The sequence below is a fragment of the Suricata suricatta genome, chromosome 6 (genome assembly GCF_006229205.1).
Source record: "Suricata suricatta isolate VVHF042 chromosome 6, meerkat_22Aug2017_6uvM2_HiC, whole genome shotgun sequence".
Classification (NCBI taxonomy): Eukaryota; Metazoa; Chordata; class Mammalia; order Carnivora; family Herpestidae; genus Suricata; species Suricata suricatta.
Genome location: NC_043705.1, coordinates 31,862,546 through 31,876,963, shown reverse-complemented (window position 1 = coordinate 31,876,963; position 14,418 = coordinate 31,862,546). Strand labels below are relative to the sequence as shown.

The 14,418-nt window shown below is 49.7% G+C and overlaps 1 protein-coding gene across 1 annotated transcript; it reads right to left on the bottom strand.

The window, feature by feature from the left end:
* Positions 1-478: 478 nt before the first annotated feature.
* Positions 479-14,130, bottom strand: DELE1 (DAP3 binding cell death enhancer 1). Its single transcript, XM_029942130.1, has 13 exons — positions 13,967-14,130; positions 12,926-13,040; positions 12,707-12,830; positions 10,602-10,749; positions 9,499-9,660; positions 9,152-9,240; positions 8,954-9,050; positions 6,311-6,453; positions 5,152-5,310; positions 4,960-5,052; positions 2,561-2,726; positions 1,797-2,027; positions 479-1,063 (listed from the first exon to the last, which is right to left on the bottom strand). The coding sequence occupies exons 1-12, from the start codon at positions 13,995-13,997 to the stop codon at positions 1,798-1,800; spliced, it is 1,557 nt and encodes a 518-aa protein (XP_029797990.1). The 5' UTR covers positions 13,998-14,130; the 3' UTR covers positions 479-1,063; position 1,797.
* Positions 14,131-14,418: the final 288 nt, after the last annotated feature.

The following is a 14,418-nucleotide window of genomic DNA, read 5'->3' as shown; positions in this document are numbered from 1 at the left end:
CAGCTCTGGAAATGGAGCAGCAGTCACGGGAGGCATTAGAGTTGAAAGACTTCAGTGGTGAGAGGAAGGTGCTAGAAAAGTGTGGCAGGGGCCACTAGAGGTTGGTGAGAGGGGTGGGCAACAGAGAAGACAACCTCCACCCCCAACTCCTTCCACCTCTGAAGTGGCCAAGGTGGGTGGTCTTTCACATTTGAATAGTTTCTAAAGGGTTTGGTCCCTCCCAGCCCCCACCCTCAACCACATCCATGCTATTGAACTTGGGCTAACATCCAGAAGCTAGGGAGCAGCTATTCACAGATTCAGTAATTGGAGTCATTAGCGTTGACTCAGAAATCATTTTTTCCTAAGTCTCTCTCTTGGAGAAGCTTTTAAGACCCTTCAAATTGGTTAATGGAGAGTTTAGAGAAGAGGTTGGAGCCTCTGCTTTCGGCCCTCCTTCCCCACCCCCAGCTCTCCCCAACATACTCAAAGGCAAGAGTGATGAGATAATCCAATATCTATTTTATTAAAGTCCCATCCATTTCTGGCATATCCTTCACAAACAAGGATCTCGAAACTTACTCTTTCCTGCCCCGAGCCTCCACTTACTCCCTCGCTTTGGCAGCATGACAGTAACACACGTAGAGCTAGTGTCAACTGGCAAAACAGAGCCCTGGGCCAGGAGTCAGGGGGCCTGGCCTTCTCCTGGCCTGGTGACTCATAAAGTCATAGAACCACAGGCACCAGTCTGCCTCCTTGGGCCTAAGTGAGCATGGAGGCCCTTTCTGCAGTGAAATGTCCCCCATGAGCTCTGCAGGGCTGAAGGGCAGACACCAATGCCTTTGGTCAACAACTGAGAAAACAATGTAGTGGGTCAGGTCACTGCTTCTTAAGGTGATATGGTCAGGCAAAGTGACATGGCCAGGACCTGGATCTTTACACACTTTCTTCTTCTTTACTGTACGGGGGCAGATGCTTAAGGTTCTTTGGGAAGCGGGGTAGGTAACTGGCCTCTGCTTTGGGACTCAAGTTGTAGCTCTCTGAGAAGCCACAGGCTCCGTCTCTAGGGCTGAAGTGAAAAGGTCTGAAAAAGTCAAGCAGATATATTAGGTATGTAGGCAAGAAACTCATTCTTCTCAAATCAGTGATGAAGATGATCCGAACTCCATTGGGGATGAGCAAAAGTGAATATTGAAGCTCATCTTGGGAATGGCCCGACTCAATGTTCCTCAAGTTTTAGCCATTCATGGAACCACCCTCATGCGTTTGGCCACCTCTCCGGGCCTGTGCTCCCTTTTATCCAATTCCACAATGTTTCTCTTTAAATGGGTCATTTTTATTATCTGTGAAACTATAATGTGCTAGTCACATTTTTACATTGTATATTAAACATACAATTACTAAGACAGAAAGTATTACTTTGAGTATCTAAAATCCTCTTGTGAACGACCAGAGGCACATGCATCAGATGTTGGCAAAAACTCATCTGGCCTGAGGAAACTGAGGCATGGGAGAGAACAGAAAGTGGTTCCTCAAAGTCAGAGGCAAAGTCACCCTTCAGGAGAGTTTCTCAGAGGTCAGTGAATGAATTCCTTGTGTGTACAGAACCAGAAATAACTATGATTGTTTCCACTGCTCATCTGTGAGACTACCAACTGGAGGAAAGGTCAAAGTCATAGCCATGCACTTGAAATTGCCTGAGAACCTCAGCTCTCACTGGAATGTCCACTTCAGAAAGGGACACTGGTACCTGTTTTTGTTGCCATCCAACTTATACGCTCTCCTCACCCCAGCACCAGTGACTTGTCTTATCTCACCTTAGCCAAAACCCAGTCCGACGAGACTCCTTTCCAAGGGGTAGTTGTGGGGGGGGAGAGCCCCCCCAGGGCTGGCTCCGAGACGCCCACTCCTACAGAGGCGGCCAAGGTTCCCTGTGCTTGAGGCGTGTGGGAGGCGCGAGGCTCCCGCCAGCAGAGTGTTGAGGCTGCAGAGGGAGGGGCTGGAGAAGGACTTCAATCCTGTCACTGCCAAGTCGCTGGGCCCCAGGGCTGTGAGGAGAGGTGAGAGCGACTCTTACTCATACTGTGGGTTCCATCTCTGGATCAAGGACTTCTTACAGGGTCTGGTTGCCCCTGGCATTGTTAACCCGGGCCAGACCGAGTGACTCATGAGGAAGCAGGGCTCTCAGAGCCCTCAAAGGGTAATTCAGGGCACTGAGGAAATCTCAGGATATGGTCTCTCCTAAAACATCCTCAGAGGAGCTACCATTTATGCAATACCTGCTGTGTGCCAGGTTGTGCTAAGCCCTCCAGAACCATCATTCAATCCTTACGACCAAACAAGTAAGGTACTAGCAGTACCCTCATTTTCAGAACTGAAGACCTGAAGGCTCAAAGACATGGAGTCTGAGTTCAGTGACACAGCAGGGCTGGTAAGGCTCAGGTGTGTCTGACTCAAAAACCTGGGCTCTTACCCGTCACTGGGGCAGGAAATGACACGGAGACCAAGGACTACTGCCATCGCCTTCTCTATCATAGGGCATTGAGCTCAGGGAAGGGAACCTGTCAGCTCCGATACGCACCTTTACCCACTGCCTCCATGGAAAAGAGGGTCTGCAACCTTTCCTGGGCAGGTTCATTGCCCAGAGCTGCTGACTGCTGGTAACATCTCACAGCCTCTTCCAGATTCCTCTGCACACCAAGGCCCTTCTCATAGCAAATTCCCAAGTGGTACCTGCTCTGTGAGTCCTAGAAGGGAAAACAGACATACAGATATGCACACATGCAGGAGAGAGGAACTGAAACGCTAAGGCAGGAGGAAGGTGGGGCAGTCAGGCAAGCTGGGGCTTCACCCATGCAGGTTCAAGGTCCAGCTCCAGCCCTCCCTGTACCAAGGGATCTCAAGTATGAAAAGCCAGAGGCCCAGAGTGTGCCCCACACAGAGGAGCTGGGGATCTCTCTGCCCAGGAAGATTCGCACGGCAGCGTGGCAGACTATCACTGAGGCTGGTGCTGAAGGCAGCAGAAGTCAAGGCCACGAGGAACGACCAACCCAACTGTGGGAAACCTGGGAGTCAGGCTCCTAGTTAGGCTGGAAAAGCCAGGAGCCAGGGTGGAGGCGAGGCTTCTCAGAGGCCCCACATGCCTTTCTGAATGTCTGCCCAGGGGCTGCAAAACATACATTACAGCGAGTGTCCCTCTTTTGAAAGGTTAAAAGTCTAATAATCCCTTTGCCCAAAGTGCTGGATCCTGTCTCCTCTCATTGAAAACAATGATCCCTGGAGACCCCTGCAGTAGCAGGTAGAGACTAAGAGCACAACCTGTAGAGCCAGACTGTCTGCGTCCCAACCTTGGCTCCACCACTTACCTGCTATGGAACCTCAGGTACATTACCCTATGCCTCTGTATCTCAGTATCCTCATCTATAAAGTGGGAAATAATATTAACACCTACCTTATCGAATTGTTATGAAAATCACATGTATTAATACATTAGAAGCATTTACTGTGATTATTTTCATATTATTTTAGTTGCCCACATCATTACTCTCTCTCTCTCTTTACTGGAATATGATCATTATATTCAAGTGCCCAACTTAAAAAAAATATTCTGTAGACTCTCCACCATGGTCCCATTCCTCTTCTAATTTCTAGAGTCAAATTTCTTAAGAGAGTTTCTGTAACATGCAGGCCAAAGTCTATGTAATAAACATGGTGGACTCATGGCTGTAGACCAGGTTAGAACACAGCGCAGGACATTCATGAAGCCAAAAGAGCCACCCTGCAACTCTGCTCAGCACAAACCTACAAAGATACATTAGTCTGGGGTGGGTGCATGTGAGTACTGCGCCCAACACCCTGTCTGCACTTCTCTCAGCGTGCTGACCCAAGCGGGCCAAGGTGCCCGCGGGCATGTCTAGCACAGGAGAAGGTGAGAAGCACTCAGCCGGAGACAGAGCCAGGACTCTAGCAAGGAAGGCAGGCACAGAGGCAGTACTGGTTGGTGACATTGGTCCCCTTCTGAAAGCTACTACAGGTAACAGAGTAAAAACAAAAACAAATATTCTGATGCCCAAGAGTCCAATCAGGTACCACTGTCTTGGCCGGGAAACACCAAGAATCAGCAGCCCCAATGCAGGGGAATTCTAATATGTGCATATGGCTTGCTTTAATCCAGTACTCCTGGTCCGTCTGGATGCGGAGCCCAAAAAAGTCCTGCTCAAGTACACGTGAGGAACACTGCAAAGCACAGATGCCTTTTTGGTGAATCACACTGAGGTGAACACTGAGATCTCCGGCACTGAAGGCACCTGTTTAACACAGAATTTCCCAAACCCATGTGACCATGTTTTCCCTCCTGTTACTTATAAACACCCCATGAAACTAATACTCCAGGGAACAAACTCTAGGTCTTGCAGCCTGGATGCCAACATCTCCAGACACCTGCCTGTTGAAATTGCTCAGCATCTTCTTACTTCCCTGAACTGCACTGCTCCTGAGGATACACCTTCCCAGTGCACAGCTGACCAAGTGCTCGCACATCTGCTACCTCCATTAGAGTCTGATCTTCAGCACAACACCCCTGTGAAGCAGTCGACAGGTGATGCAGTCATTACTATCCCAGTTTTCGAGATGTGGACAGCAAGAAGTGACCGGTCCAGTAGTATGCTGGTAAATGTAGCAACTGGCTGTGCGGTGAAACAGACCCTGCTCTGGAGCATGTAGTCATTTCTGTGATGCAAATACCCCACCCACAGCTGATTTTAAACAACTGGCAGCTCGCTCAGATTGCTGTGGGCCGGCTCCAGGGCCACCAGACCTCCCCAAGGGTCACACAGTAAGGTAGCAACAGTTAAGACGTGAGGCTGGCCCAGCATTCCTGTCAACCACCTCCTATGCTCAGCAGAGCCTGGTACCAGTTCCGAGATCCCCTCTTTCATTAGACTCGAACCCCAACATGCCCGGACACTGGCAAGCCCATACCCCATTGTTGGCCGCAAGCCAAAGGTATTTCACAGCACTCTGCTCATCCAGGTGTGGCTCCTTGGTGAAAAGCACCCCGAGGAAAGCTTGAGCCTGTGGTTCAGGAGGAAGGAAAAAGGCATCTCAGTCACTTCCAGGCCCCGCATGTTTCAGGAGCCCAGGAGAAACTGCCCACCCACCCTGGGCACTAACCTCTCTCAAGCCCGAGTGTGCAGCCTGCTTCAGCATGGACACCGCCCTCTGGCACTCAGGGCCCCACGTGGAGGCTGGGCCTTGCAGCAGGCACCTGGCGTAGCGGTACTGAGCCAGGCGGTGGCCCTGGCTGGCAGCCAGCTGGTAAGAAAGGACTGCCTGGGACAAAGGGACAGACACCCAGTCAACCAGCCTTCTCTTTGAGTAAAATTTGTAAAAATTATTTTAATTAAACAATATATCATCAGCACAGATTCATCAGAAAATACAGATAAGCCAAAGTTTCAAAATACAGACAAACCAAAAATAGAAACATTAAATCCCCAAAAAACCTCCCTCCTCAACATCATTCTCTGTTCACCTTTTAGTTTACAGCTTTGCAAATTTCTTCCTACATGTACGTGTATTTACACATGTAGACATATACATGCACACACACACACACACACATTTTTATGTATGTGTGTGTGCACAGGAGAAACGAGAGAGAACATCCACACTTTTGTAACCTATTTTTCCACTTAACAATATACCATGAATGTCTTTCCCTGCCAGTAAATATAGATCTACTGCATCATTTTTTAAATGTTTATTTTGAGAGACCCGGCAGGATCAAATAGAGAAGGAGGGAAAGAATCCCAAGCAGGCTCCGTGCTGTCAGCACAGAGCCTGGCACGGGGCTCAATCCCAAAACGGTGAGATCACGAACTAAAGACTCAGACACTCAACAGACAGAGCTACCCCACTGCCCCTGGTGCATCATTTTTAAGCCCCACATGGATATTATTAACCAACATATTACTGAAGAACTTCAAGTTGCTTTTTTTTTTTTTTTACCACCATATACAATTCTAAGAAGTACATTCTTGAATATAACATCTTTGGGTACATATCCTACTTTTTTAGAATGAACTAATCCACTCATTAAGGTAAGGTTTTAGGTCCTGAGGATACAGCTGCCAAGAAAAAAGACAAGGTCCCTGGCCTCCATCTGAATCTAAATCCCTAGAAGTTAGGAGCTTCTTTCTTCTTTTTCCCCTCACGGCTGCCAGAGAGCAGGTGAACTCTCCCCAAGCCCCACCCGCAGCTCATTTCTGGAGGTCAACTCAGGCAGGGCAGCTCAGGAGACAGGCCTGGGGACAAAGAGAAGGTGCAGTACCTTGCCAAGGTCCCTGGGGGTGCCTCTGCCATGCTCGTGACACAAGCCCACGTTGTACTGTGCTTTGCTGTAGCCGCGGTCTGCTGCTTTCTGGAAGTAAGAAAAGGCCACCGTGTAGTCCCCGTTCCGCATGTTCTCTGTCCCTGTAAGAAACACCATGTCCTCTGTGAACCTCCCCCCATCCTTGGCCAGATCCTCATAAGCTGCTTCCTTTCTTTTTTGTGCTAGACACTCTGTATATGTTTGCAGCCTCCGGTATTTCACTGGTTTGCCAGAGACATCAGTGGCTTCTGCCCTCCTATATAACATCTTCCTTGTGGTACCAGCACCCCGATTTTCCTTCAAGAGCAGCCCTCCACCCCTCCACCCAGGGCTATCAATCATTGTGCTTTGCTCTTCCCAACCAGTAAATCCCTGGCTCAGGAATCTGAATCTTGATCTGGTGGAGGCAGGAGAGAAAATAGCTTTTGTAGCTTTATTGTGACAGCAAAACTCTGAAGACAGTTACTGCCCCCTGGATCCTAGGACCTTCGCTATTCCCATCCTGTTGGAGACTTGGCAGATCAACAGATCCCAGTGGCTTCCTTTTGTGCTCAAGTTAGCCAGAATGGGTTTAGGCTGCTTGTAATGGACTGAATCTTACTGATAACAGCTGATCCTGTTAACCCTGCTATAGGAGGAAACCGTGAGAGAGAAAGTTAAGACAGTGTGACCTGAACTCAGGTGTGTCTGACAGCAAAGCCCATGTTCCATTTTATCATCGAACACACGAGGAGACAAAAAATACAGATGGGGCTGGGCACAGCCAAGTCCCAACTCAAACCTCTGCTCAAGCTGTCTCTCCTCCCTGGACTATCTTTCTGTCTCCACCATCCTGCTTCTGCTCTGGAAGCTTCAGACCACACTCAGGCTTCAAACACTCTTTTGGCTTTTACTTAATATACAAGCCGTTTTCTCTGAACTAAACTGTTTCCAGAGTACAGCCCTGTCTCCTCAATTAGACTGCAAAATCCTGGAGGCAGAAGCAGAAAAAGAATGTAGAAGAAATAACTTCGCATAGGGTGAAAGCTCTATACAAATGCAAAATATGATGACGGCTTGCTGCTCCCTTTGTGTTCTGCCACATGCTTAGCGTTGCTGAATAAATGAATATATGAATGAAGGAACGGGCAAGAAAATTCTCAGAAGAGACTGTCGGGCCATCAAAATCACAAAAAGCTAATGAGGTAGAAGCCAGGTTCCATTCAGTCGGCAGTGAATTAGAGTTACCTCCCTGCTGCCTGAAAATACACTGTCCAGGATTCACAGAGCCCTCTGTCCTTGAGAAGACTCAAAAGGGCAAAGGATGCCACCCTGTCCCCATTCTCCACCCTGGCTCCCTGATCCCTCTCTCTTCTCTGGCCCCTCTGCCTCTAGCCTAGGCCAAGCCACCATGACGCTTTGCTGTGCCATCAGTAACACCTCCAACCCAGTCTCCTGTTTCCTCTGGCATCCCTGCACTCCACATTTGTCCACACAACAGCCAGAGAAATCTGAAAAGGTAAATGAGACCATATGACTGCCCCTCTTCCTGTTCCACCGTAAAACCTTCCAATGGCTTCTGATCTCCCTTAGAAAATCCACACTCCACAGTGGCTCAGAAGGCCTTGCCTGACCAGACCCCTCCCTGCTTCTCTTACTTCATCTCTTTCTACTCTCCTGGTGATCTCTAAGTTCCAGCCACACTCACCTTTCTTTTATTCCTTTCACAAGCAAAACTCAATACTGCCTCAGGACCTTTGTACGTGCTATTCCCCGTTTGGAAAGCTCTTTCTCTAGAGAGAAACAAGACTGGCTTGTTTCTGCCAGTCAGGTCTTGGTGCAGAGTTCCTCCCATGTGAGGACTTCCAGATCAAAAGCTGCTCCTTCCCCTATTTACAATTCTCTGTAACATTTACCATCATCTGAAATTCTTTTTAAAGGTTTGGCAATGTTTTATTCTTCTCCCCCTCAATTCACATGTCAGCTCCATGACAGAAAGAACTCTGTGTCATGAATCACTATAACCCTGACACCTAAAAGTAGGGCCTAGCAAAAGCTGAATGCCTAACAGCTTTGCCCTGAATGAATCCCACCTTCTCATGCTTCTGCCTCTGCTCTCCAACAGATGCTGTTGGCAGTCTGGGTCTCTGCATTAAAAGGCCTGAAACTTATGCTAAGTCACTGTGGAGAAAAGAACAAATGGTGGGGGGCATCCAGAGCCTCCAGATGTGGATAAGAGGTCCCCGTCTGTGCACTTGAGAGCCTGCTCCAGACCTTAGGAGTCTGTTCTTGCCTCAACGTGTCAGAAAATGCAAGGCATCCTCCCAGATTTATCTTTTTCTTACACAGTAATGATGTTCAGGTAAGTGCACAGTCTCCTCTGTGACTAGGTATGGCCATGCTTAGGTATGGCCATGCTAGGAAGCCAGGCTTAAGAACGGCAGAATCATGAGGATGGGTCCCTGACGCCACCGTGCCACCATGCCAGATCTGGTCTACCTACCCAGGGAGAAAATAAATTCTCTCAGTTTAAACCCCTCCCTACCCTAACTCTAAGTGACCAACCCCACACCCTTTCCGTTTTCCCATCTGCCTGCCTTGATGCAAGGTCCACCCAGTTACCCAGGAAGTTGAAAGCAATGGAAACACTGAGCTGGAAGAGCTGCTGGATGGAAGTCACAGCCTCTTCAAGGGAAAGAGTTTTTGATTTATCTTGTTCCTGGGGAATAAACAGAAAGACTCATCACAGGACGGTTCACCGGAACTGCCACCTGCCCAGGGGAATGTTGTGAGGATCTGGAGGCCACATCTGAACAATACCTGCTTTTGTCCGGTGGGCTGAGACTGGGCTGGCTTTGCCCTGGATCTGATGTCACTGCTGGCATGAAGGAAGCCGAGATCACTGAGATCTGCAAGGGAAATGGGGGACACCCAGCCAGGGTGAAGGAGATAGTGTGGCTTCTTGTTTTCTCCCACTGTCCCAGTCTCCCCAGCCCCTCTTGCCAGCACCACCACCAGGAAACAAACTCATTCAAAATGCCCCAGAAAGCAGAGGCCCACACAGGAATGACAATTCCCTCGTGTGGCATGTGCATCAACAAATGTCCATCTGCCAATCTCTCCCCCCCACCTCTACCTCTGGCTGATTCTAGGAGGTGAAAACATACCTTCTTCAGTGAGATCCTGAAGACCAGACACCCTCAAGGAGCTGTGTGAAGAGAGGTTCTCGGGCTGAGTAGGGGTGTCTTCCCGGCCCAGCCTGGGTTCCCTGAGGCCAGTGTGTCCAGGAGCTGGGCCGTTAGGGCTCGGGAGAACATGCCTGTGAAGGGCTGGGAAGACGCAATAAGAGCAGACACATCAGCAGGGGATCAGCTCAGTCTGCTCAGGCTTGACTGAGCACCCCTGAGGTTTGGGGGAAGAATGTGGAATCTCCTGAGACATCTCCTTCACATACCTCTGCCTCCTCCTCCATTACTTCCTTTGCTGGCTTCTCCGCAGGGGCCAAGAGGGGCCTACATTTATGCTCATCTACTGCCCTAGGTATAAATTATTCCTCTGCCTGAATTCTTCCAGTGGCTGGGAGGCATCTACCTTACTCACTGTTGTAGCCCCCACACCTAGTGCTCTATTTGATGGCAATATTCATAATGATTATAATCATATGAACAAGACCTTGAACTTACTGGGTACTTATTATGCGCCAGGCACTGTTCTAACTCTCTGACATGTATTAACTCATTTAGCCCTCCCAAGAGACCTAAGAAGTAGGTTTTATTATTATCGCATTTTATGGGCGAAAAAAATTGAGGTACAGGGGAGTTAAAAGTGACTTGTTCGGGGACACAAGACTAGTATGCACCAGCTCTGGGGCCTGACCCTGACACTAACTCCAGGGCCGTAACCGCTGGGCTGTATCGCCTGTGTACCATAGTACATAATAGCTTTCCAATGAAGATTCACTTATTAATGAATGGCCTGAAGGGTCACAGCTGAAGGGTAGGCAGGAAGCCACACCCAGGATCTAAAGCAGCCTGGATCCCTCTGGGGCTCCCTTTATGTGGGGGCGGGGGAGGACGCGGGAGGACACTGAGGGGCAGGTGTGGCCCACACCCTGGGTGGGGAGAACTTCCTCACATTCTCCTTCCTCTGACTTCAGATAGGAAAGGCAAGGAGCTGCTGATGGCTCTTTTCCTGAGGTGTGTCCAGAGATGCTTCCTGACCCAGAGAAACTCCCAGCCTAGCTCTCCTGTCCCTGGGACTGAGAACTCACAGGATCGTGGATGCCACAAGGGAGATGAGAGGAAACGGTCCAGGGGTCTGTGCCAAGAGCAGTGCTCTGCTTGCCGAGGTCCTGCTGGCAGGGACGACTGGAAGTGGATCTGCCTTGCCAGGTGCAGGGCCAGCACGGCCAGAGTGCCCTGGGAAGACAGCACATCGGGGACCCAGCTTCGCACGAGTCACCTCCTTCAGTCTCACCCTTCAGCTCAAACACCACTTCCTTGAGAAGCCTTTCCTGACTCCTGGCTGAGGCCAACTAATACCCTCCCAGTGCCCAAACCTGCCCTGCAGAGCCCGGATCACACAGGTACTTAAATAATCACCTCAACAATTTTTTTAGCTAACGTCTGTCTCTCCTTTAGTCTCTAAGCAGCACGAGGACAGGAATCATGTCTGTTTTGTTCACCAATGTAACCCTGGAGCCTAGAAGAATGCTAAGTTGTAGTGTTAATAAATATACGAATATATTAAATGCATAATGAGTGAACGAACAAATACAGTCTAAGCAGACAAAAAGATAACGTGGTAAGCTGGGCCTTGGCCACAAATGCAGTGACAGGTCAGAGTTCCCCATCAAGTTCATTCTCTTTCTCTGGCCCGGGGCACAACTCTTCCTTTCTCTCTGCCCAAGCCATGCCACCACAGACACATTCACACACACAGGCTTGCTGAAGGTATTCCTTCGTAGACAGGTGTGTGGAAGACCAAAGCTAGCTCCTAGCCCAGTGACTGCTTGGTTTTCCCTGTCCCCTCCTGTGCACACCCAAATACGTGTTTATTACAACAGGCACTGGGTACACTAGGAAAGATGACAGTCACGGTCTCTGACCTCATGGAGTTAGATCTTTGTTAAGGAAGAAAGACAAAATTCACGTACACAGAGAAATAAATATAATGACAAGGCAAAATGCCAAAAAAGAAACAAATCAGGAGTTTACACAGAGCATAAGAGGGAGGGCTCACAAAACAGGGCATTAGGGATAGCCTCTCTTACAGGGGTGATGTGTGAGCTGAGGCCAGAAGGAAGAGAAGGTGCCAGCATGTAAATAACAGGGACATGTATCCAGGGTCCTGGGACAGCTCGTACTTGTTCACAAGGGCAACAGTGACAGAGCTGAGGGACAGCATCAGGACTCCTAGAATCCAGGCCCAGATTCTAGGAGGACTCACTGTAGAATCACTCTAGGGCTCAGATCTTTGACAAAATGGGAAAATGTCCCCCTCCCCAAAGTATGTTATGCCCCTAGACCACAGCACTGGAGAGAAGTGGCCCTACCATGGAGACCTTCCAGGCTCCATTCTGTTGGTGACACCAATTTACAGATGAGACAATGGATGCTCAGGGAAGTCAAGTTACTTGCCCAAAGCACACAGCATGAAATTGACAGAGATGTGACAAAAATGCGAGTGCTGTGTGTACAACCTGTATAGCAAAGATTCTGCCTTGTTGGACCTAGTGTTTGCCACTGAGCACCTAACTTTATAGATCAGAGTCAACAAATATTTATTGAGCAACTGTTATGGGCCAGGATCTGTAGTAGGTGCTTTTATAAAGCCACACTAAGTATAGCAACCAAGCTGTAGAGCATGGTAGCTAAGAGCATGAGCTCCAGAATAAAATCAGGTTTCTCTACTTAATAGCTATATGGCCTTAAGCACGTTACCTAAAGTTTCAGAGCCTGAGTTCCCTTATCTATAAAACAGACATTATATTTCCCTTGCAAGATGTTTATAAGGATTAAACAAGATAATGCATATATAATATTTTACATTAATATGTAAGATGTTGCTGTTTAGTATTATTCATTGTAAGCAAGGCAAGAATCACATCTACCTTGTTATCCACTCTGTCACTAGTGCCTAACAAAAATGCCTGTCTCAGAAAAGGTGTTAAACAAATGTTTACTGAATGAAAGGAGAAATAGGGCAGAGGGGAAGGGGAGCAGCAACATCTCCTCAAATGTGCTCCTATTTCATGGGTTACTCAAATTTTGGGTGTGGTAACATGATGCCCTAGCTCTTGTTTCTAAGCTATATTCCATGGAAGATCATTCTCATCCACACACAGGGTCAAGGACAGAACCTGGGAAGCCTTACCCATGATATGGCATCCCACAAGGTGTTTGGGGAGACACGGGCAGACATCCACTGGAAGGCCTCCTTCCATCCATCAAACTTTGGGCCCCTGTTTGGGCTTGGGCCTGAGCCATGTGGGCCTGACCTACATGAAGCAAAAAAAGGCTATCAAGTTCTATCCCAAGTAGGAAGAGTGGAAGGTCGGGGGAAGAGACGGGCAACAAAATGGTAATATCTCACCTGTCAAAGGTGGGGGCAGGGACCAGCAGAGTAGAGGGGGCAGCGTGAGGTCCATCTGGGTTGGTGGACTTTGGAGTCAGCCCCCGGAAGCCGGGTTCCAGCAGACGGGGAAGAGCTGTGTATAAAAACAAAGATCAATCATCTTGACATTAACGGCCCCACCAATCTCCTCTCTCCCTTGACAAAGCCCCACTCCTGGAACCCAGGAATCACTGACATCTACCACTGCATAAGTTCTTCCAAAATTTTTTTACTGGTTTTATTTATTTGAGAGAGAAAGAGAGAGGGGGAGAGAGAGAGAGAGAGAGAGAGCGCGCGCATGAGCAGGGGAGAGTCAGAGAGAGAGGGAGAAACAGAATCTGAAGACAGGCTCCAGGCTCTGAGCTAGGTGTCAGCACAGGGCCTGATGCAGGGCTCGAACCCACGAACCGTGAGATCATCACCTGAGCCGAGGTCGGATGCTTAACCGACTGAGCCACCCAGGCGCCCCGGCATAAGTTCATAAACTAGGACATAAGTGTGAATCTTTTGCCTAGTACAGTTTCAGAGGTGCCGCCCAAAACCAACAAACCAGGATAATCCAGGGCATATTTTGAAAATGCTCCTCTGGTGACTGTGATGTCTTCCAAGGGCTGACAACCACCGTTATAAAATTATCAGACATTCATACACAAACTCTCGCTCAATTTCTGGAGCGCCGGGTCTCTAAATCCCGCCTGTTTTCACTGGTTCCGCCTACTCCACTGGCCCCTACTCACCTTTCACGGACTCTGAGCACCTGCTATTTGACCCCTCCCTCCCTTAAATACCCCCACCCGTCCCCAAGGCCCTAAGCTCCACCCTTTTCCCCCCACAAGTCCCACTCACAGGTCAAGTTCTAGAAGTCCCTGGCAAGCGGGCGTAGCTCCGCCCCCTTTGGACCCCGCCTTTTCTCAGCTTTAACCCAGGCCGCTCAGGCTGAGGCTCCGTCCTCCGGCCCGCCCCCTTCCTCCAGTTCGGAGTTGCAGCTGCCTCTCGACGGACGGCTCCGACGCCCCTTACCTCTGCCCAGGAGTCCCGGGAGGCGCCACATGTCGTCGCCAACAGCATAGAGAGCTCGCAGTCCAAAGAGCGAGGCCAGACGCCGGGGCAGAGGCTAGAGGGGCCGCCGTCGCGCCCTCCGAATGGCCGGGTCCCGAGGAAGCTCCCAGCCAGCCAATTAGAAAGGAGCCTAGCCGGAAGAGCGGCGCTACGCGAAAGGAAGTTGGGGTGTAGGCGTGTTTGGGGCGGGCGGGGAGGTGAACTGCGAGAAGGGCAAGGACGTTGGCCCGGCCTCCCGTGGAAGAGGCGTCGCTTGCCGCCAGCCTGAGAGTGGGGAGGACGCCCAGCGGCGGGGGCGTGGGGCCGAACTGAGTCGGAAACGACTGTGGAGAGGCGGGGCTGAGGGCGGCCTCTGTAGCGCTCGCCGACCTTGCAGACCCCTTGGAGACGCGAAAAGGGGGGCATGTTCCCCA

What these genes read in the sequence shown, in the direction of transcription:
- DELE1 (XM_029942130.1), bottom strand. Translation starts at nt 13,997, where the DNA reads ATGTGGCGCCTCCCGGGACTCCTGGGCAGAG. An exon ending in CATTGCTTTCAACTTCCTGG is followed by an intron (nt 6,454 to 8,953) that starts GTAACTGGGTGG and finishes TGTTTCTTACAG; the next exon opens with GGACAGAGAACATGCGGAAC. An exon ending in GGCTTGCGGCCAACAATGGG is followed by an intron (nt 2,727 to 4,959) that starts GTATGGGCTTGC and finishes TTTCCCTTCTAG; the next exon opens with GACTCACAGAGCAGGTACCA.